Source organism: Emydura macquarii, unplaced genomic scaffold, assembly GCF_026122565.2.
Source record: "Emydura macquarii macquarii isolate MOO-44397 ecotype Brisbane River unplaced genomic scaffold, CSIRO-AGI_Emac_v2 contig_1253, whole genome shotgun sequence".
Taxonomy (NCBI): domain Eukaryota; kingdom Metazoa; phylum Chordata; order Testudines; family Chelidae; genus Emydura; species Emydura macquarii.
Window position 1 is genome coordinate 53,569,046 of NW_027131390.1, and position 22,517 is coordinate 53,591,562.

The window sequence follows — 22,517 nt, forward strand, 5'->3', positions numbered from 1 at the left end:
TGTAAAATCGCGCCGCCGAAAAGGCGGAAACGGCGGCGGCATTCGGGCGGCGGATACCGCCCCACACGTAACTGTGCCGCCGCCGTATCCCCCCCCTGCCGCCGAATCCCCGCCCGCCGCCAGGGCCACCATCAGGCCCTTGGCAACAAAAAGGTTCACCATCAGGCCCTTGGCAACAAAAAGGTTCCCCACCCCTGCTTTATTGGATGTCAGAAGGGCTTTCTATCTGAACAGAACCAAACTGTTCAGAAAGTCTCCCAGTCTGTTTCAGTTGCAGACAGGTCCAAAGTATCCACAGTCTGCACCCAAAAATTTGAGGCAGATCTCTTGGTGTATCTTCTCATGTTATGAATTTACCAGCATTCAGCATCCTAGATTGCAAACCCATTATACAAGGTCTCAATCTACTTTTGTGGCATAACTCAAAGGCGTTCTAGTTGCTAAATTTTCAGAGCTGCAACCTGGACTTCAATACATATTGTCTCCATGCACTGTGCTTTGGATCATGCCTCTAGATCAGATACTTCAATTGGCAATGCAGTTGTGTCCTCAGTGTTAGACTTTGCTACAATGTTTCCTCTTCTCTGTGGGGATACTGCTTAAGAGTCACCTGAACTGCAGCACCCACAGGGACACTACTTCAAAGAGGAAGTAACTGGAGTTCTTCAAGATATGGAGCATCCATAGGGATGCACTACTTCCCTTCTTCCACTCTGATTCAGAGTTTCATCTGCAGGACTTTGCAGTAGAAAAGAACTGGGGGTGATTTGTCTGTGCAGCTCTGCATATCTTTATAGGGCAAGAGTGTGTGTGGAGCACATGCACATGCACAAGCTTAAGCTTGAATTGGCACTGTTATCGAAAATCTCCAGTTGGAGTGCATGTGCACCTGAAATGAAGCACCTATAGGGACACACATCTTAAAGAACTTCATTTACTCTACAAGGTGAGTAACCTCTCCTTATTCCTGCAAATACCTCTCTTTTCACAGAACTCCCATCTCCAGGTAAGTGTGTCTTCTGAGACAAACCACATTCTATAAAATACACGAACCTTTTAAAATGCACTTTGAAAATAAATGTCAGGATGTTACATTGATATGTATCATCAGACTACAATACATTTCATACAGAAATCAGATCATATACTGTTTGTCTTTTAAATCTTTTCAATTTTGCATTTTGCTTAATTATTGTTACTGTGGTATACCTGATTCTTAAACATACTTGTACTTAGTACAGAGATTATTGCAGTAAAGTACTTGTAGACAATAACTGTACAGATTTTAATGGCAACCACTGAAACTCCTGATTCAGCTACTGAGAACATTGCCAAATATACTAAGTACAGTCTGAGTTTCTGTTTCCTGCACATTTTATCAGTATAAGGTCCTGGGGAGTTGGAATAAGAGAAGCTTTGAAGTCCTGATCACTTTTGAAATTCATTTTATTGGCAGTTTTATGAATTATTAGTTAAGTGTCAAGCCTCATAAAGAAGAAAAACTAAAACAAAATTTTGTAATATACAAAATCCCATTTTGTCATGAAGTATTACGACAGGTAAAACAAACACTGTGTCTACTATCCACTGATTGATTTAAAGGCTTTTAGATGGTTGGCTTGGGTCCTAACTTTCAAAGGACATCCTTTATTTGGTGTGTAATATGTCATAAAAACCTATCCAATAAGGAGTTTCTAAGAAGTATTTCTTCAGGTAGTAGTTATGTTCTCAGGCAATAACCATGCAGAGGACTGTATGTATTTGTATCACAGTATGGGTCCAGATTCTCTCCTGCACCAAGATATATTTGATGCAGGAAGACCAGAAAGGAGCTGGTTTATGGCTGCCTAACTCTCCTACAAAAACTAGCAATGGTTAAGGAACCATACACTTGTGAATTGCCAGAGTGGAGCAGAGCTCTACCTCTCCCTCTCCCCATCCTTGCCATATGCCCTGCATGGAAGAAAGATGGAATCAGCTGGCATAGAAGTTGGCTCTATGTGATTCGAGAAGTCCCCTCTTCTGGGAACATGGCAAGTGACATTTGCCAGATGTGGTCAGTTTCTGGTTCCAGGCATCACAAAGGAACTGTAGCAAGGCACCCCTGCTGGGCAGAACAAGGCCCTGTAGGCCAAATACCCTGGGAGCAAAGGGGCGGAGCCAGGACAGGAAAGGAAAGCTTAAAAGGCCAACCTAGCAGCTCAGTCAGGGGGAAGCTGCCGCCGGAGGCAGATGTGTCTTCCCTGAAGCTGTGGTCTGGGCCTGACCCAGGTCCTGCGACTGTGCAGAGCAACTGCCCCACCGACTGGAGCCTCCGAAGCCTGCCCAGGCTGCTGGGCCCTAGTGACTGGGAAAGGCCACCAGGCCCTAGTAGCTGGGAAGAGCTACCCGAGACCACTGAATGGGAGAAACCCCCCGAGGCCGGCCCTGACCTGGAGGAGCTGCCCAACACCAGGGACACACTGGAGCTGCCTGAGTCCGTTGTACCGGAGAACGCGCTGGGACCCTGGGACCTGGAGGAGCTACCCTCTGCTGACGACCCCAAGGAGTTTCCGGACTGGCCGACGGTAAGGGACTCATGGGGCTCCTGCTCGCCGTCTACCCCAGCGACCTGGAGGAAAACCCTGGTAGCAGGTACCCAGGTACAGGGTGGGAGGAAATAGCCCAGGGATAGCAGAATATAGTTTGGCTGAGGCTGTGGCCGAACCAGTCAGCATGTTGCGGCTGGAGCCCCTCTGACTCAGTGGAAACCACTTTGCCACAGGTAGGGCCCTGAGCTGGGACGCAGCTTTGCCTGCCTCTCCTGCCGGAAGGCCTGGGCTATAGAGTACTTTGCCTGCCTCGCCCTGCCCAAGGGCCGGGAACAACAGACTGCTTGCTAGCTCACCTGTCTGCACGGGGCTACAGACTGCAAGGAAAGCCCGCCCCATCAGGGGCCGGGACTAAAGACTGATAATCTGTGAAGCTTATTCCCATAGACCAAGGCACTGTGGCCTTCTTTGGAACCTGGGCTCGAGGAAGGGTCATGATGCCCTGGCTGGACCATTCCACCAGTCTACAGGAACCAAATCACAAATGAAAATGTGGCCCATGATTTTTTACTTTAAGTAAAGGAGTTTAGTGTTTTGTCCTTTCTCTCTCTATTTTTTGTGCAGTTGTCCTTTATTTCTTCCAAAGTGGAGATGGTCATCTTAATAGATAATATGCAAGATACTTAGCTAAATTTGCGTATTAAATTGTAGCGTGCAGAATTATTATACCAGAAATCAAGTCTTTGGAAGTGCTATACAGCTCCGTTTTGCTATTCAAAATGATTAAATGTGCAAACACCTGGTGTGCCAGTTGCATTTTTAAAAATCTAATTATATCTTCCCTGTGGTCCTCATATTTTACTTCTCTGGAATACTTTCTAGTTTCTTTTAATGGATCAGTGCCTTATAGTAAGACTAATTATTAAACCAGACATGACCTTCTTAAATGCTACCATCTGCCTCCATGGGGCCAAGTTCTACAGACTGGAAGTTAGCTTTTTATCACTCTATCCCAGAGGAAATCATTCCCTTCTTTACTAAGAAATCACTCTAAATATCACAGAACATTGCTTTCTAAAATTGGTTATAATCAAATTTTGCTCCATATGAACGACTTGATATTAGACCCTATTTTTCTTTGTTTTTTCTCTTTGGGTTCATTTTAAAATCTGTTATAAAACCTCTGAATGAATATAATTGTATGAAATTCAGAGACTTTTAAAGTACTGCTTCCAGTCAAGTTGTGTATGGGCAAGTGTTGGGCCAGTTCCTTTCAAGCCTCATCTCCACAGCTGAATGATTCCACCCATTCCAGATCTGAGCCTCTGTTTTACAGAAAACACAAATGTGGGGCCAGTATCAGTCACTTCAGTATTCCCATGGGCCCTGATCCTGCAATGAAGCCATGGACCTACATGAAGTCCCATCAACAGTAAAAAGCAAAATTACAAAGCACGTAATAGACCTGTTGACTTAAATGGAACTACTCACAAGTTGAGCACATACTTGAACGGTTTGATGGATTGGCATCTAAAATCGTTGACATTAAATTACTTGGGCTAAGTATGCTATTTGCCTTGAAACCTGAAACTAGGTAACACTCACCTATGTAAAGAAAACTCTACCCTGGTGTACCAAAAGATACATGTAACTGGACTGAGTTTTGGAATTTCAATCTAGATTCAATACGTCATCCCATTTCCATCTCTCTTTTCCTATCCGGCCCATATCCATATGGGATATGTCCCATATCCTAATGGGATATGTCCCATATCCTAAAGAGCTTTCTGCAGCTGTCCTGGTTTTTCCCCACCCGTGCTTTCCAGGATCTTAAAGAGGCACCAAAGGACTATTCCCCAAGATCTCCTGAATTCTGAAAAGGGTCTTCTGGAGTGACTGGACGACTTCCCATGACACCCCTATTCTCATTGTGGGCAAGAATCTTATCTGCTGCTTATATAGCCAACTGAACCTGGAGTTGGAGACAGTTGAAACTCCCCTGTATGATGATTATTTCAGGATTCAAAGGTGGGAGTCATTCCTGCTCTACTGATGAAAGATTAACTCCACAGGACACTTTTAGGATTGAAAAGTTGTAGGTAAGAGAGTAGTCATCAGGTAAAATGCTCCTGAAAATCACAGACCCTATAAAACATCACAGACAGGGAAGGATTCAGAACAAAGGGTTACCCATCTCCCTTTTGAAAAGAATTCTTAAATGGATTGAATTCCAGAGTTCACCTGGGGTATAGTTGAGGCTGTGGGACACTGGCTTGAAATTTCAAGTGTGGTTTGAACCTAAAGCAAATCTGAAAGAACTGATCCACATGAACCTATCTGAACAAATTCCACCTCTTCAGTTTCACTAAATCCATGCAAAGTTATGCCAAAAGGTTTAAAAAAAACTCTGGTAATTATGCCAAGCTGCTAATTTGCCAAGACACTAGGAATATCACACTATTCATGCAGTAAGTGCCATGGGATCTTCAGTGACTGTAAGTAACCAGAACCTTAACATCTCATCAAAAAACATTTAATTTCCAAGAACATCATTGCTGCTGGCATTGTATTAGAATACTTCTTCAGTTTTAACTGAGGGAAGTGTACCATCTAATGAATGTCTAACACCTCATCCTGTAGCATCTATGTTTTCCTTAGTGGATTCCCTTTTAAATTTTAACCAACCTGAATTCCAAATTTGAGATTTGCAGATTCACAGCCGAAGGTGGTATGGTAAAGGCAAAGTTCTTCTTTGAGTGATGGTCCCTATTCTATTAAACAAAGAGAAATGTGCAAGCAACATACATCGGAGCTGGAGTTTTTCAAAGTAGTAGTGTCCGTTGATCCACCCATTCACCCTTACCTCGTGGTTTCATCTTAGGTGGTAAGGGGTGGAGCGAATCGACTGACTGACCGGAAAAATCATGAAGCAGGTCCTCAAGGAATCCATTTTGAGGCCCTTGGAAGAAAGGAAGTTGATCAGGAACAGTCAACATGGATTCACCAAGGGCAAGTCATGCCTGACCAACCTGATTGCCTTCTATGATGAAATGGCTGGTTCTGTGGATGTGGGGAAAGAGGTGGACGTGATATACCTTGACTTTAGCAAAGCTTTTGATACAGTCTCCCACAGTATTCTTATCAGCAAGTTAAAGAAGTATGGGTTGGATGAATGGACTTATCAGATAGATAGAAAACTAGATCATCAGGCTCAATGGGTAGTGATCAACGGTTCGGTGTCTAGTTGGCAGCCAATAACAAGCGGAGTGCCCCAGGGGTCAGTCCTGGGGCCAGTTTTGTTCAGCATCTTCATTAATGATGTGGAGGGGTGGGGTGGATTGCACCCTCAGCAAGTTTGCAGATGACACTAAGTTGGGAGGAGTGGTAGTTATGCTGGAAGGTAGGGCTAGGATACAAAGTGACCTAGACAAATTGCAGGATTGGACAAAAAATCTGATGAGGTTCAACAAGGACAAATGCAGAGTCCTGCACTTAGGAAGAATCCCATGCACTGCTACAGACTAGGGACCGACTGACTAAGTAACAATTCTACAGAAAAGACCTGGGGGTTGAAGTGGACAAGAAGCTGGATATAAGTCAAGAGTGCCTTGGCTTATTGCCAAGAAGGCTAACGGCATATTGGGTTGCATTATTAGGAGCATTGCCAGCAGATCAAGGGAAGTGATTATTTCCCTCTATTCAGCACTGGTGAGGCCACAGTTGGAGCAGTGTCCAGTTTTGGGCCCCCCACTACAAAAAGGATCTGGACAAATTGGAAAAAGTCCAGCGGAGGGCAACAAAAATGATTAGGGGGCTGGAGCACATGATTTATGAGAAGAGGCTGAGGGAGCTAGCCTTGTTTACTCTGCAGAAGAGAAGAATGAGGGGGGATTTGATAGCAGATTTTAACTACCTGAAATGGGGTTCCAGGAAGGATGGAGCTAGGTTGTTCTCCCTGGTATTAGATGACAGAACTAAGAGCAATGGTCTCAAGTTGCAGTGGGGGTTGTCTAGGTTAGATATTAGGCAAAACTTTTTCATTAGGTGGGTGTTGAAGCACTGGAATGGGTTACTTAGGGAGGTGGTGGAATCTCCATCCCTAGAGGTTTTTAAGGTCTTGACAAAGCCCTGGCTGAGATGATTTAGTTGGGGTTGGTCCTGCTTTGAGAAGGGGGTGGGACTAGATGACCTCCGAAGGTCCCTTCCAACCCTAATCTTCTATGATTCTATGACTGTCTTCATTTCCTTCTCACTGCCTCATGGTACAGCTGGAGCTTCTGCTGTCCTCTCGTCCTTGGTGACGCATTTTCCAAAAAACTGTGTTTAATTTTTACTTAGTCAGGAATGTTGATGTTTATGTACTAGTTTCTTCTTTCTCAAGGTTTCGTAGGATTAAGGACTGGGGACACCGCTCTGGCGGTTTCCCAGCAGACAGTTTCTCCCCATCCCACACCAGCACCCAGGTTTGGGAAGTGGATTATGATGAAGCGGCTGGGATGCAAAGTCTGCACTTCCTGCCTTTGTTTGTTCTCTTTCAATGGTGAGCACCAACACTGTCTGTGCTGCTTGATGGATGCCCGCACCACATCCAGATACTGTATCTGTCTCTCCTTCCCCTCCCTTATACAGGAAGGCAGAGCTCTCCACCTTAAGAAACAGCTCATGGAAATGGCCACAGGGCCACACTCAGACCCTGGCTGGGGAACCACCCTTCTACATCAGCCTGAGTAGTCCAACAGTGCACCTCCTACCACGGAACTGCAGTCCAGCTCCACCGGTACCAGCAATAGACTCCTTGGCAGGACATAGCCAGGAGTCACAGAAGCATGCATGAAAGCATGGCAGTAAGTCTTCCTCCAAGTCTAAGAAAGACGCCATGCCATCCACAAGTTCCAACCAAGAGGGAGCACCATGCTCTAAGGCCCACAAGAGCAATAAAGGCCACATCGTTCATGAGATCTGCCAGTCTCAGTTATGGACCCATACACCCCGGCATCAGCTCCACCAGTGTCCAATGAATTGCTGGTCCTGAGACACAAATATAGTGCTGCTCCAAATCTCTGAACTGCTCAGCTACAGCAGAAGCTAAGGACAGATCCTACAGCCTTCTTGAGTTCAGTGAGATTAAATGTATGAGTAAAGATTTCAGGATCAAATCTTTGTCTCCTGCTGATAGGTTTTTGCACACTCCCAAGAATACGATAAGGGAAGGAGAGAACCCAGGTACATGGATGGGAGATGGACCCGTCTTGTGCTAGGGCAGAGAAGTTAAGAGATGGTCATCACTGATAAAATTGAGTGTTATTTCAGGTATCTAATCAGAGGCGTAAGTCTGAAATTATTTGTCAAATACATTGTAACAACAATATTAGTGAATAACTCCTTCTCCCCCAACTCCTACTGCGCCCACTTGTCCTCTAATTCCTCCTGGACCCCATTCTCCCCATCCCCTCCTGCACCCACATGGGGAAGGTGACCTGGATGCATGGAGTGCCTGGCATTGCTGCTCGCCCCTCCTTGAATGTTCCTCCATGCACCCCAGAGGGCTGAATGCAGGGTGTTAGCAGCAACTCCAGGTGCTTCTTTCATCCAGGTCACTGTCCCCAACTGGGCTGTATAAGGGGAGGCAGGAGAGCAGCTCCTGATGCTCGCTTCACAGCACAGCCCAGGTGGGGAGAGTAACCTGGATGCACAGAGTACCTGGCGTTGCTGCTTGCTCCCCCTCTCCCCTCCTAGTGGGGCAGGGAGGAACGTTCAGCGGGAGCAAGCAGCAATGCCAGATGCTCCGTGAATCACTGCTCCCCCCAACCTGAATCTGGGCAGGAATCTGGGCACTCCCCCACGCGTTGCCTCTGTGAGTTTGCGGGGCATCCCCTTCCAAAACTCCATCCATGTGCAGTGCTCCCCACTGTCACTCATTGCTCTGGACACTTCCCTGCCCACCGGTAGCATGCACTTCTGCACTTCACATGGCGCCCCTGACCATGGCACCCTGGGCAGTCGCCCACATTGACCACCTTTAAGGCTGGTCGTGCTTCCCTTTATCGCCTTGGGCAAAACCGCAAGGCAACATAAGGGTGTCTGCACGGACTGACGGACACTACTGCTTTGAAAAGCTCTGGCTCTGGGTGCATGGCACATGCGCAAACCCTCACTGTCATACAGATAGAGACTGCACATCTCGAAGAAACTCCAATTGCAGGTAAGTAACCATCGCTGTCATATTGAAACTCTTTTTTGTAAAGAATGTGTTTGAATTCCAAACAATAAAATCAGTTATTAAAGTTCTGTTCATTTAATTACATTTTCTTCTGGAAATTTGTTTTCCAGGTACAGATGTGAAGGATGCCCAGGTTATAAGTGTTTCCACAGGGACAAAATGCATCAATGGAGAATACATGAGTGACCGTGGTCTTGCATTAAACGATTGCCATGCAGAAATTATATCTCGCAGGTGCCTGCTTAAATTTCTTTACACACAGCTTGAGCTCTTTGTAAGGTAAGTTTAAGGAGGCTGAGATTGTGCTATAAACATCATGTGGCTATATGATAATTATTTGAATCGTAACACAAAGCTAAAGAGTCCCGTTGAAACAAAATATCTGATGGTACTGAAATTTTAAATTGAAAACTCAGGCCCCAATCAAAAAATGTGAGCTTAACAGAAATATTCATTTTAAATATTTCATTATATATCTATAACTATATTGTGTACTCATGTTTTTATTATGGTTCAGAAATAGTGAGTTCTTCGAGTGCTTGCTCTTGTCAACTCCAAGCAGGTGTGTGCATACTGTGTGCACAGTCACTGGAAGGTTTTTCCCATAGTAGTATCCGTAGGGTTGGCTCTGGAGCCCCCTGGAGTCGTGCCTTCATGGCTCCGTATATAGGGCCCTGCCAACTCCCCGCCTCTTCAGTTCCTTCTTACTGCCCATGATGGTCACTGGAACATTGATTTTTCTCTTGTTTTGTAAGCATTTTCCTAGTGGTTGTTTTGAACTGATACCTGTAAATAGTCAAATAGTCTGAGTTAGTTTGCTGTTTGTAGTTATAGTTGATTTAGTTAGTTAGGACCCCACTTAGCGGGGTCACCTTCCCTTCTCTGGAGCCAGGATATGCCTCGTTCCCCCGGCTTTAAAGCATGCAGGGCTTGCAAAAGCTGCATGCCCAGGAGCGAAACCCATACAACTTGTCTAAAGTGCCTCGGGAAGACCCATCAGAGGGATCACTGTAAGATCCGCAGGAGATTCCACCCTAGAACAAAGAAGAAGAGGAGTCAGAGGCTGAAGTTCATCCTAATGGAGGTTACTCTCTGATCACACTCAGTGCCGAGCCCAGCCGAACCAACACTAGTACGTCGGTGTCTGTGAGAGAGAGGGCGCCGAGGAAGAACTTCATCTGGAGATCCTCAACACCACCATGGATCACCAGCACCTCATGGACATGGAAATGCTCACATTTCCCGGTTCCACGTAAGAAGTGAGGAAGTACGTCCAGAATAACAGGATGTAAGGGTCCGAGCAGAGTGCAACCCATTTCAGGCCACTCAAGTGCTGTACCCTTGGCCACAGTAACATTAACTCTAGCCCCAGGGTGGGGTCCATCAAGACAAGTGCCTTTGGACTCCCTGCCCAGGGAAACTTGGGAGGAGGACCTACAGCTCCCTCCATGCCGAAGGCTTTTGAAATGTGCAAGGAGTTAATAGCACATGCTGCTGTCCCCTCCCAAGTGTGAGCCCCAGATGCCAGATACCGGCACCAGTAAAGCACCTGGTGCCATCCAGGGTAAAGCCAGCTTTGATGCTGTGGTTGCCATCTTGGCACCATTGGGAACTGCACCACCCTGGTCCCTATGAAGCAAATTGTCAGACTTTCATTCTGAAGCGGAGTCTTGAAGCCAGCACCAGAGGACTGAGGCTGGTCAGCCCTTCTCCATGCTTTGGCCACCCCAGTGGCAGATGCCAGCTTAGTGGACCTATATTTTGGACCCCTTAGGTGTTCTACTAACCTCAGGGTTTGCGATCAGGATAGTCGCTATCACTTGCCTCCGGAAGCAGACATCTACCTCAGTCAGGTGATGTGCTACCGTATAGTGCTGGAATCAGCACCGAGCATGATGCCAAGCACGATGCCAAAACCAAGTTTGAGGAACCGGCACTGCAGGATCCTCTGGGAGCAGAAGGCCAAGAGAAGAGGCATTTCAAAGCTCAAACCCTGTTTAAATTCTACCAGTCCCAACTCAGGCAGGAGCATAACCCTGAGAGGGGCAGGAATTACAGGAGGAGAAACCCTCAACCTTCTACCAGCCAAAGCCCTGGACCAGCGAGACAATCTTCTGATTCCAAACAAAACTTTGGAGGGTGCACCCAAGGGTGGCATACCAATTCAGGACTCGGATCCTTCACCCATATTCTTTTCAGACAGGCTATCCCACTTCTACCATGCGTGGGTCCAGATTATTTCGAATCACAGGGTACTACGCACGGTAGAACTGGAATACTCACCCTTCAGGGACCCTTCTCACAATCAACTTCTAATCCAAGAGATGCAGGCACTCCTAAAGGTAGGAGTGGTAAAGGAGTTTCCTCAAGATCTAAGGGGCAAAGAGTTCTACTCCCACTGCTTCCTAATCCCCAAAGCCAAAGGTGATCTCAGACCCATTTTGGACATATGAAACCTCAACAGGTTTATGAAGTAGTTGAGGTTCCGCATGGTCTCTCTGGCCAGCATTATTCTTTCCTTGGATCTGGAGGATTGGTATACCGCCCTCAACTTGGATGCATACTTTTGCATGTCAATCATCCCAAATCAAAAAGATTTCTCTGGTTCATAGTCAACCAGATCCACTACCAGTTCACAGTACTTCCATTTGGCCTTTCTGCGGCCCCTCGAGTGTTTCCCATGTATATGGTGGTCATCGCCAAATTCCTGAGGAAGCGAAAGGTGTAATTCTATCCATACCATAAACAACTGGTTGGTCAAAGGTCACACCAAGGCACAGGTGGAAGCATATGTACAATTGTTAAGGTCAACCTTCGCAAAGTTGGGCCTCCTGGTCAAAGTGCAGAGGTCAACCTTGACTCACAGTCAGAGGATAGAGTTTGCGGGGCCAGTGCTATATTCAAACCAGGCCAGAGCTTTTCTTCTGGAATCTAGATTCCAGACTATATGGTCCACCATATAGGAGTTAAAATGATAACCCACCACCACAGCCTAAAATTCCTGGGGCACTTAGCGGCATACACATATGTTGTTCTGTATGCCAGATTATATCTCAGACCACTCCAGACCTCGCTAGCCTCAGTCTATAATCCATCCCTAGACCACATAGACAGGATATTCTCACTTCATAGACTCACAGAAGATGAGGGTTGGAAGGGACCTCAGTAGGTCATCTAGTCCAACCCACTTCTCAAAGCAGGACCAACCCCAATTAAATCATCCCAGCCAGGGCTTTTTCAAGTCAGGCCTTAAAAACTTGTAATGATGGAGATTCCACCACCTCCATAGGAAACCCATTCCAGTGCTTCTCCACCTGCATAGTGAAAAAGTTTTTCCTAATATCCAAACTAGATCTCTCCCACTGCAACTTGAGATCCTTGCTTTTTATTCTGTCATCAACCACCACTGACAACAGCCTAGCTCCATTCTCTTTGGAACCCCGCCTTAAGGTAACTGCTATCAAATCCCCCCTCATTCTTCTCTTCTGCAAATTAAATAAGTCCAGTTCCCTCAGCCTCTCCTTATACGTCATTTGCCCCAGCCTCCTAATAATTTTCGTTGCCCTCCGCTGGACTCTCTCCAATTTCTCCACATCCTTTTTGTAATGGGGGGTGTGACGCGTCCGTGCCTAGGGTGGCCATCTGAAAATGCCAAGGTCAGGACAGGCTGCAAAAGGAGATCAGATTCTCCCAACACTGGTCGATGACACTGAAGTCAGACTTCCCAACCAGCCACAAACAATGCCTCTGATTCCTCACACCGGTTATCAAGAGACTAAAATAAAAATATACACAGCCCCCTTTACTGCATTTCAGTCTCTGGCTCCCAATCAGCCACTAGGTCCAGTAAAGAGATCAGTTATTTAAAACTCTATGTTCTTTACCAAAAAGGTTCCCCTGACCCCAAAGGGTCAGCCACATTACCAGATCAATATAAGTTTAGATCTTACCCAAAATACCACGCTGCGAGCCAATCCTTTAGTAACTAAAAGGAAAGGTTTGTTATAAAAGGAAAGAAACAAACTATAGGAGAAATGTTAAATGATTAAAGCAATCAGACACATAAAATTGATTTGAAAGTCCATATATATCAGGTTTCTAGAAGAATTGTGGAATTTGCAGGCTTGTATAGTCCCTCTGGTGTACATCCAGTACCTGGATGGGTCTCAGTCCTTTGATTCACAGCTTAGTTGTTGATGAGTTGGTTGATCCAGAGGAAGATGATGACTGAAGACCAAATGGATGTGGTGCAGCTGCCTTTTATGTCCCTTGGCCCTTGCCATGCTGCTTGTGGAAATTTACAGGAATAAGATGGAGTTCAGGGTCATGTGAGTAAATCCTGGCAACTCATCAGGTATATCCCGGGTTTCTCCCCCTGGGCCCATTGTACCTGTGAATTTCTTTAATGGGCCATTAAGCAGACTAGTGTTGCAGCCATCCTGTCTGGGATGTCACCCAGAAACACAGCACAAGTTGAAATACAGATATATCAAACATATCCATAATGTCCATTACACATATAACATATGAACATAAACTTTATCATCTTACTTAGCACATTATAGCCTTCCTAACGGTACCTGACATGGCATAACCCATATGAATTATTATGATTTTGACATATTGATGTTAAATAATATAATAAATGCCCTCCCCCCCTGCAATCCAGCACGCATCACAGGGGGCCCAAAACTGGACACAATACTCCAAATGTGGCCTCATCAGTGCTGAATAGAGGGGAATAATTGTTTCCCTGATCTCCTGGCAATGCTCCTAATAATGCAGACCAATATGCCTTTAGCATTTGTAGCAATAAGGGCACACTAATGACTCATATCCAGCTTCTTGTCCACTGTAATTCCCAGGTCATTTTCTGCAGATCTGCTCCTTAGCCAGTTGGTTCCTAGTCTGTAGTAGTGCACTTGTCCTTGTTGAACCTCATCAGCTGTCCTTCGGCCCAGTCCTCCAATTTGTCTAGGTCACTCTGTATTCTATCACTACCTTCCAGCATATCTACCACTCCCCCCATTTTAGTGTCATCCACAAACTTGCTGGGGGTGCAATCCACCCCATCCTCCAGATCATTAATGAAAATGTTGAACAAAACCGGGCCCATGACTGACCTCTGGGGCACTCATCTTGATACCAGCTGCCAACTAGATGTTGAGCCGGTAATCACTACCCATTGAACCTGACGATCTATCCAGCTCTCTATCCCCCTTATAGTCCATTCATCCAACCCATACTTCTTTAACTTGCTGGCAAGAATACTGTGGGAGACTGTATCAAAAGCATTGCTAAAGTCAAAGTAGATCACGTCCACTGCTTTCCCCACATCCACAGAGGCAGTTATCTCATCATACAAGGCAATTAGTTTGGTCAGGCATGAATTGCCCTTGGTGAATCCATGTTGACTGTTCCTGATCACCTTCCTCTTCTCCCAGTGCTTCAAATTGGATTCCTTGAGGACCTGCTCCATGATTTTTCCGAAGACTCAGCTGCAGCTGACTGGTCTGTAGTTCCCCACATCTGTCTTCTTCCATTTTCTAAAGATGGGCACTATATTTGCCTTTTTCCAATCGTTTGGGATCTCCCCCAGTCACCACGAGTTTTCAAAGATAATGGCCAATGGCTCTGCAATCACATCAGCCAACTCCCTCAGCACCTCGGATACATTGCATCCTGCCCTAGGGACTTATGCATGTCCAGCTTTTTTAAATAGTCCTGAACCTGTTCTTCCACCACTGAGAGCTGATCACCTCACCATTCTGTGCTATCCAGTGCAGTAGTCTGGAACCTGACCTTGTTTGTGAAGACGGGAAAAAAAAGCATTGAGTACTTCAGCTTTTTCCACATCATCTGTCACTAGGTTGCTTCCTCTATTCGGTAAGGGGCTTCCTCCGTCTATGGTAGAAACCCTCCACGGTGGCTCAATCTGCAGTCGGGCTCTGCAGGAGTCCCCTTCTCCATACCTTCCACCTCATGTTCCTGGTCACTGATGCCTTAGCGATCATCTGGGGAGCTCATCTAGGGGGGCTCAGGACCGAAGGCATCTGAGCCTCTTGCAGAGCTGTCACTCCATATCAATGTAAAAGAACTGATGGCGGTACACTTGGCTGTCAGACCTTCCAAGTTCACTTGGAAGGCAAATATGTATTGTTCATGATGGACGACACAACAGCAATGTTCTGTATAAACAGATAGGGTGGAACACTCCTCTTTTCTGTGCCAGGAAGCCCTCAAACTGAGGGTCTTCTGCATAGCCCACTCGATTCACCTTTAGGTGTCTTACCTGCCTGGGTCTCAGTATGAGTTGGCAGACCACCCCAGCAGGTCTTTCTCCAACTATAAGTAGTCTCTCCACCCAGATGTGGTGAACGTCATAGTATCATAGAATATTAGAGTTGGAAGGGACCTCAGGAGGTCATCTAGTCCAACCCCCTACTCAAAGCAGGACTAACCTCAGCTAAATCATCCCAGCCAGGGCTTTGTCAAGCCACAGCTTAAAAACCTCTACAGATGGAGATTCCACCACCTCCCTAGGTAACCCATTCCAATGCTTCACCACCCTCCTAATGAAAAACTTTTTCCTAATATCTAACCTAGACCTCCTCCAATGCAACTTGAAACCACTGCTCCCTGTTCTGTCATCTGCTACCATTGAGAACAGCCTAGCTCCATCCTCCCAGGAACCCACTTTCAGGTAGTTAAAGGCTGCTATCAAATCCCCCCCCCCCCCCCATTCTTCTCTTCTGTAGACTAAACAAGCCTAATTCCTTCAGCCTCTCCTCATAAATCATATGCACCAGCCCCCTAATCATTTTTGTTGCCCTCCGCTGGACTCTCCAACTTCTCCATATCCTTTTTGTAATGGGGGCCCTAAACTGGACACACTACTCCAAATGCAGCCTCACCAATGCTGGATAGAGGGGAATAATCACTTCCTTCAATCTGCTAGCAGTGCTCCTACTAATGCAGCCCGGTATGCTATTAGCTTTCTTGGCAACCAGGACACACTGCTGGCTCATATCCAGCTTCTTATCCACTGTAACCCCAGGTCCTTTTCTGCAGAACTGCTGCTTAACTCGTCGGTCCCCAGTCTGTAGCTATGCATGGAATTCTTCCGTCCTAACTGCAGGACTCTACATTTGTCGTTGTTGAACCTCACCACTTTTCTTTTGGCCCAATCCTCCAATTTGTCTAGGTCCCTCTGTATCCTATCCCTACCTTCCAGGGTATCTACCACTCCCCCTAGCTTAGTTGTCATCTGCAGACTTGCTGAGGGTGCAAACTACCCCATCCTTCAGATCATTAATGAGGCTGTTGAACAAAGCCAGCCCCAGGACCGACCCCTGAGGCACTCCACTTGTGACCGGCTGCCAGGTAGACATCGAGCCATTGATCAGTACCCGTTGAGCCCAATGATCTAGCCAGTTTTCTATCCATTGTTTAGGCCATTCATCCAACCTATACTCCTTTAATTTGCTGAGAAGAATACTGTGGGAGACTGTACCTTCCTAAAGTCAAGGTATATCACATCCACTGCTTTCCCCACATCCACAGAGCCAGTCATCTCTTCATAGAAGACAATCAAGTTGGTCAGGCATGATTTTCCCTTGGTGAATCCATTTTGACTGTTCCTGGTCACCTTCCTCTATTCCAAGTGCCTTAAAATAGATTCCTTGATTTTTCCCAGGATTGAGGTGAGGCTGACCGGTCTGTAGTTCTTTGGATCCTCTTTCTTCCCTTTCTTGAAGATGGGCACTATATTTGCCTTTTTCCAATCATCAGGGACCCCCCCCCCCCAATTGCCACGAGCTTTCAAAGATAATAGCCAATGGCTCTGAAATCACATCAGCTAACTCCCTCAGCATCCTAGGATACATTGCATCTTGACCCATCGACTTGTGTATGTCCAATCTTTCTAAATAGTCCTGAACCTGTTCCTTCAGCACTGAGGGATGATCACCTCCTCCCCATTCTGTGCTGCCCAGTGCAATAGTCTGCGAACCAACCTTGTCTGTGAAGACAGAGGCAAAAAAGGCATTGAGTACTTCAGCTTTCTCCACATCCTCTGACACTAGGTTGCCTCCCCCATTCTGTAAGGGGCCCACACTTTCCCTAATATTACTCTTGTTGGTAACATACCTGTAGAAATCCTTCTGGTTCCCTTTCTCGTCCCTTGCTAGCTGCAATTCCAACTGCACTTTGGCCTTCCTAATTTCATTTCTGCATGTTCGAGCAGTATTTTTATAATCCTCCCTAGTCATTTGACCAAGCTTCCACTTCTCGTAAGCTTCTTTTTTGTGTTTAAGCTCACCAAAGACTTCTTTGTTAAGCAAAGCTGGGCACCTACCATATTTGCTATTCTTTCTGCACATCGGGATGATTTGTTCCTTCACCCTCAATAAGGTTTCTTTAAAATACAGCCAGCTGTCTTGGATTCCTTTCCCCGTCATATTAGCCTCCCAGGGGATCCTGCCCATCAGCTCCCTGAGGGAGTCAAAGTCTGCGTTTCTGAAGTCCATGGTCCGTATCCTGCTGTTCTCCTTTCTTCCTTTTGTCAGGATCCTGAACTCGACCATTTCATGGTCACTGTTGCCTAGGTTGTCACCCACTTCTACGTCCCCTACCAAATCTTCCCTGTTTGTGAGCAGCAGGTCAAGAGGAGCACGGCCCCCTCGGTTGCTCCAGCACTTGCACCAGGAAGTTGTCCACAACACTCTCCAAAAACTTCCTGGATTGTTTGTGCTCTGCTGTATTGCTCTCCCAGCAGATGTCAGGGTAATTGAAGGCCCCCATGAGAAGCAGGTCCTGTGAACTGGAAACTTTCCCTAGTTGACTGAAGAAAGCCTCATCTACCTCATCCTCCTGGTCTGGTGGTCTATAACAGACACCCACCACAACATCATGCTTATTGTTCTTGCTTCTAAGCTTAACCCAGAGACTCTCAACTGGCTTATCTCCAGTTTCATACTGGAGCTCAGAGCAGTCATAGTGCTCTCTTACATACAGTGCAACTCCTCCACCCTTTCACTCCTGCCTGTCCTTCCTGAACAGTTTATACCCATCCATGACAGTTGTGTGAGTTACCCCACCAAGTCTCATTTATTCCAATTATATCATAGTTTTTTGACTGTGCCAGGACTTCCAATTCCTCCTGCTTGTTTCCCAGGCTTCTTGCATTTGAGTATAGGCACTTGAGATAACTGGCTGATTGCCCTACTTTCTCAGTGCAGTTCACGAGGCCTCCCCTGTTGCACCCCTCCTCCTGCTTCCTCTCGGTCTTCCACTTCCCCACTTACCTTCAGGCTTAGGTCCCCTTCCCCCATCAAACCTACTTTAAAGCCCTCCTCACTAGGTTAGTCAGCTTGTCTGCGAAGGTACTCTTCCAGTTGTGGGGAGTTCCCCACACAGAGACACAACAGGAAGTACATGTAGTTCTGCTCCTTCCAGAATCACAACCTGGGATCAGTCGTGGATGCATTCCTCATCTCTTGGACAGACCATCCATTTTATGCATTTCCGCCCATCCTGCTCGTTCACAAGGGCTTGCTGAAGGTCAGGAAAGGAAGGTCCTCCGTAATTCTGGTAGCTCCAATATGGCAGCACCAGCACTGGCACACCACGCTCCTCAACCTCTCAGTAGAAACTCATATTAGTCTGCCGCTGGTTCCGGATTTTATCACTCAGGACTATGGCTACCTTTATCACCACAATCTAGAGTCTCTCCACCTCACAGCATAGAAGCTCTATGGCTGAACCCTCTGGAACTAGAATGCTCAGAACCAGTCAGAGAGGTCCTCCTTGGCAGCAGAAAATCTTCCACCAGGGTCACTTACCTATCTAAGTGGAAGAGGTTCTCCATCTGGTCAACGCAGAAGGATACTCCGCCCATGCTGTCATCAATATCTTTCATCTTGAACTATCTGTTACATCTCAAACAGCAGGGTATGTCAGTGTTGTCAATCAAGGTCCACCTGGCTTCAATCTTGGCATTTCATCCCTAGTTGCAGGCTGTTCAGTCTTTGCCAACCCCATGATGGGACATTTTCTAAAGGATTATACCCTCAAACACGTCAACCAATTCCCCATTGGGATCTCAGCCTTGTACTCTCAAGACTGATGGATCCTCCTTTCGAACCTCTAGTGACATGCTTCCTTCTCTGTCTGTCTTGGAAGATAACCTTTCTAGTAGCCATAACTTCAGCCAGGAGAGTCTCAGAACTCAAGGCCCTCAGCTCTGAGCCACCTTATACTGTTTTCTTCAAAGATAAGATTCAGCTACACCTTTACCCATCTTTCCTTCTGAAGGTGGTGTCATAATTCCACTCAAATGAGGATATATTTCTTGTGGTTTTCTACCCAAAGCCACATGCCAAAAGCAGAGACTGCACACGCTGGATGTTAGATGGGCTTTAGCTTTTTAAATCAAGAAGACAAACAACGCAGCTCTTCATAGCAATAGCAGAGAGGATGAAATTCCTTCTGGTATCATCACAAAGAATCTCTTCATAGATTGCATCGTGTATCAGGATGTATTACGACCTGGTGAAAATACTGAGCCCAGGGACTCCAGAAGTGCATAGGCGTCCTTGGCAGCATTCTTTACTCAGATCCCAATCCAGGATATTTGTAGAGCCACGATGTGGTCATCTGTTCAGATCTTTGTGGCGCACTATGCTATTACACAGCAAGCCAGAGATGATGCTGCATTTAGTAGAGCGGTACTGTAATCCGCAGGTCATTGAACAGTTACAAACCTTGTGTAACTACTGTTCTTCGAGATGTGTTGCTAATGTTCATTCCAAGACCCACCCGCCTACCTCTTTCTTGGAGCTACGCGAGAAAAGGGAACTGAAGATGTGGGGGGTTGGCAAGGCCCTATGTACAGCACAACTCCAATGGGATCCAGAACTGACCCATCTTGAAGAACAACAATTATGAAAGGTTAGTAATCATTTTTTATGAGTTAAATCATGTAGTTCTTTAAAGTGTAAACAGTTTAGTTATTCCACTGTTCTTTGAATTACTGGGAATAAAATTAAAATGCCATCAAATGGGATAGCAAATGTATAGTTTTGTTTCATTTACTAATGGCCCTTTATAAATTCACTGGGCAATATCAAGTAATCTTTATTTCTTGTTTCTGACTTATTTTCATTCTGTATTGTTTTTAATAACTTTTAGATGCCACATTTGATGCCATATTTTAATAATTTTTATGTATAGTAAGTTAGACTGGGTTTAGTCTACTGTACTTGTTTCTCTTCAGTTTTTGAGTACAGTTGTCTTCTTTGTTTATGTTCCAGTAATAAAGAAGATCAACAAAAATCCATCTTTAGCAAGTCTGAACGAGGCGGATTTAAACTGAAAGAGAATGTGCAATTTCATCTCTATATCAGTACCTCTCCATGTGGGGATGCTAGAATTTTCTCACCACATGAAGCAGCACAAGAGGGTATGATTGTAGTTATGATAAAAAGCTAAAGTGTTGCTTACAATGTATTTGATTATAGACAAAATGGCAAAGTAGAAGTCAGCAGTCATTTTAATTCTGGCCTTTTGTATGTTTGTTTATTTATTTATTGGAAAGCTCTCCTTGAAAATCTGGATCATTTAATTTAAGCTAAATATAGACAACAGACTGGCCATTTGGTCTAGAGGGTAGAGCCAGGAAGATCCTGGATTCTGTTAGGGATAAGCCACTATGTGTCCTTATGGAACTCATTGGGCTTCCTCATTATTGCTGCCTTGTAATAATTTTTGTTGCTCTTCTCTGAATTCCCTGATTTGTTAATGAGAGAAGATAGGTGAGGTAATATCTTTTATTTGACCATTGGTGAGAGAGCTGGTCCAATAAAAGATACTAACTACCTCATCCACCTTGTGTCTTTAATATCCTGGGACTGACATGGCTACAACTACACTGATTTGTTAATATCATTCTAGCACTGAAGTGCCCAGAGCTGAACACTACATCTGAGATGTTCTTTCTGGGGAGCTTGGTTTAATAGCAAATGTATTTTGGAGAATATTGTATACAAGAAAGATGTTTGATGCTATAGCTAAATCAAAATAAGTAATAGAAATTGGTACCAAACTTTGTGACCTTTTCCAAGCTGGTTTCCAGCATAAAAATACGTTGCTTTCTCTCCTTTCATGACCAACTGCTTTTGTAACAGTTGTTTCTCAATTGACTTAAAATAATTTTTGTCACTTAGATCAGGGAGACAGACATCCAAACCGTAAAGCAAGAGGACAGCTACGGACAAAAATAGAATCTGGAGAAGGGACAATTCCAGTCCGGTCTACTACTACCATCCAGACGTGGGACGGAGTATTACAGGGAGAGAGACTGCTTACTATGTCGTGCAGTGACAAGATAGCTAGGTGAGATATTAAGTGTTTGGTTTCTCTACTACTCTGGTTTTATTCCGAAATGGAAGACCCCTCATTACAGCTTGCCTCCTAAAATATAGCATATCCTGAACACTAGATGGATGGAATAGCTACATTGTTTTCAGATGTCATGTTGACAGTATCTTGTCTGAATCACTCATAGGTTGATCCCTGAGATGAATCTAGAGGCTATAAATCGAGCTTATTGCCTAGACCCCCAGCATAAGGTTAGAAGCTCCGATTCGAATGATGACGGCTCTGATCCAATTCCCATTGAAGTCAATGACAAAGCTCCCATTGGCTTCAGTGGTGAGGCTCAGGTCCCAGAAGAACAGGAATTCTTTATTCCATCCAAGACTTATCCCACAAGTATATTTTCTCTCTTCAACGTGATAGAGTGCCATGTAATCTAATTTACCAGATTTGCTACTTTGTTGTATCTGCTTCATTTTGTACTGTTAATATCTTTAATAATACTATTATAAGAACATGTAGCTTTCATCAAACATAATACGGTATTGGCAAAATATAAAATTCATTAATATGTTAAATAAGTCACACTTGGATACAATTTGTATCAAAACACAGATATTCTAATGTTTTGTAAATATATGTATAGACTGCACATGTAAGTGTAAATGTACAATATCAATTTAAATGGCAAACCGTCTTCAGTTAAGAACCTATTAGTTAGTTGATACAGTTACATGTGGCCTTTTAAAAAAAAATTGAATGACTGGCAAACCTTTTATAAAAGTAGTGTTTTATTTTTAGTTATTGTGCTCTTTTATTAGTTAAAACTTTTGTTAAAACTTCAAACAAACAGACTTAACTAACCCCTTGTCCCCAAATTAAACAGCTATGTCCTCTGAAAAATGTAGCAACCTCAGAGAAATTTCAGGAAAATGCCAAGCTGGCTTTTCAAATCAGCTCTACATTTCACAGTACCCCATAGGATCCCACAAATGAAATGGCAGCTTTTTTTAGTTGAGAATATTGTGTATGTATGTCCTTTTATTTTTTAATAAAAAGTAGTTATGCATTTTATCAAACCAGGATTAGTTGATTAAAATATTGTTAAATACATTTTTAAAATACAAAATGGGTTTAACCTATTCACCATATTGTTAAAGCTTTAATTCATTAACATGAATTTAAAAAGCACAGATAGAGGGCTACTTGCTTAGTATTCCATTCTCTGTCCTTTTGTGGGAACAATCAGGGTTCCTAAACTGAGTGAGAAAATTATGGTTTTATATGTTAAACTTCTGTAAATATGTAGTCAGGACTTGTTGGGGATGGGGAGAAGTGGTTTAAAGGTAAAAGCTCCATTTTTAAAACATTGCACTCCTTACAAACCTTCA

General features: G+C 44.8%; 1 protein-coding gene across 6 annotated transcripts in view; it reads left to right on the plus strand.

The window, feature by feature from the left end:
• Positions 1 to 22,517, plus strand: part of ADARB1 (adenosine deaminase RNA specific B1) — a 272,145-nt gene that overhangs the window by 189,062 nt on the left and 60,566 nt on the right. For 5 of the 6 annotated variants that reach the window (XM_067548805.1, XM_067548806.1, XM_067548808.1 and 2 more), the window contains 3 exons: positions 8,862 to 9,030; positions 20,064 to 20,212; positions 20,976 to 21,144. In XM_067548805.1, the coding sequence (XP_067404906.1) occupies positions 8,862 to 9,030; positions 20,064 to 20,212; positions 20,976 to 21,144 (487 nt within the window). Of the gene's footprint in view, positions 1 to 8,861; positions 9,031 to 20,063; positions 20,213 to 20,975; positions 21,145 to 21,316; positions 22,194 to 22,517 lie in introns of those variants that run through there. The other variant, XM_067548809.1, reaches the window with a different exon arrangement.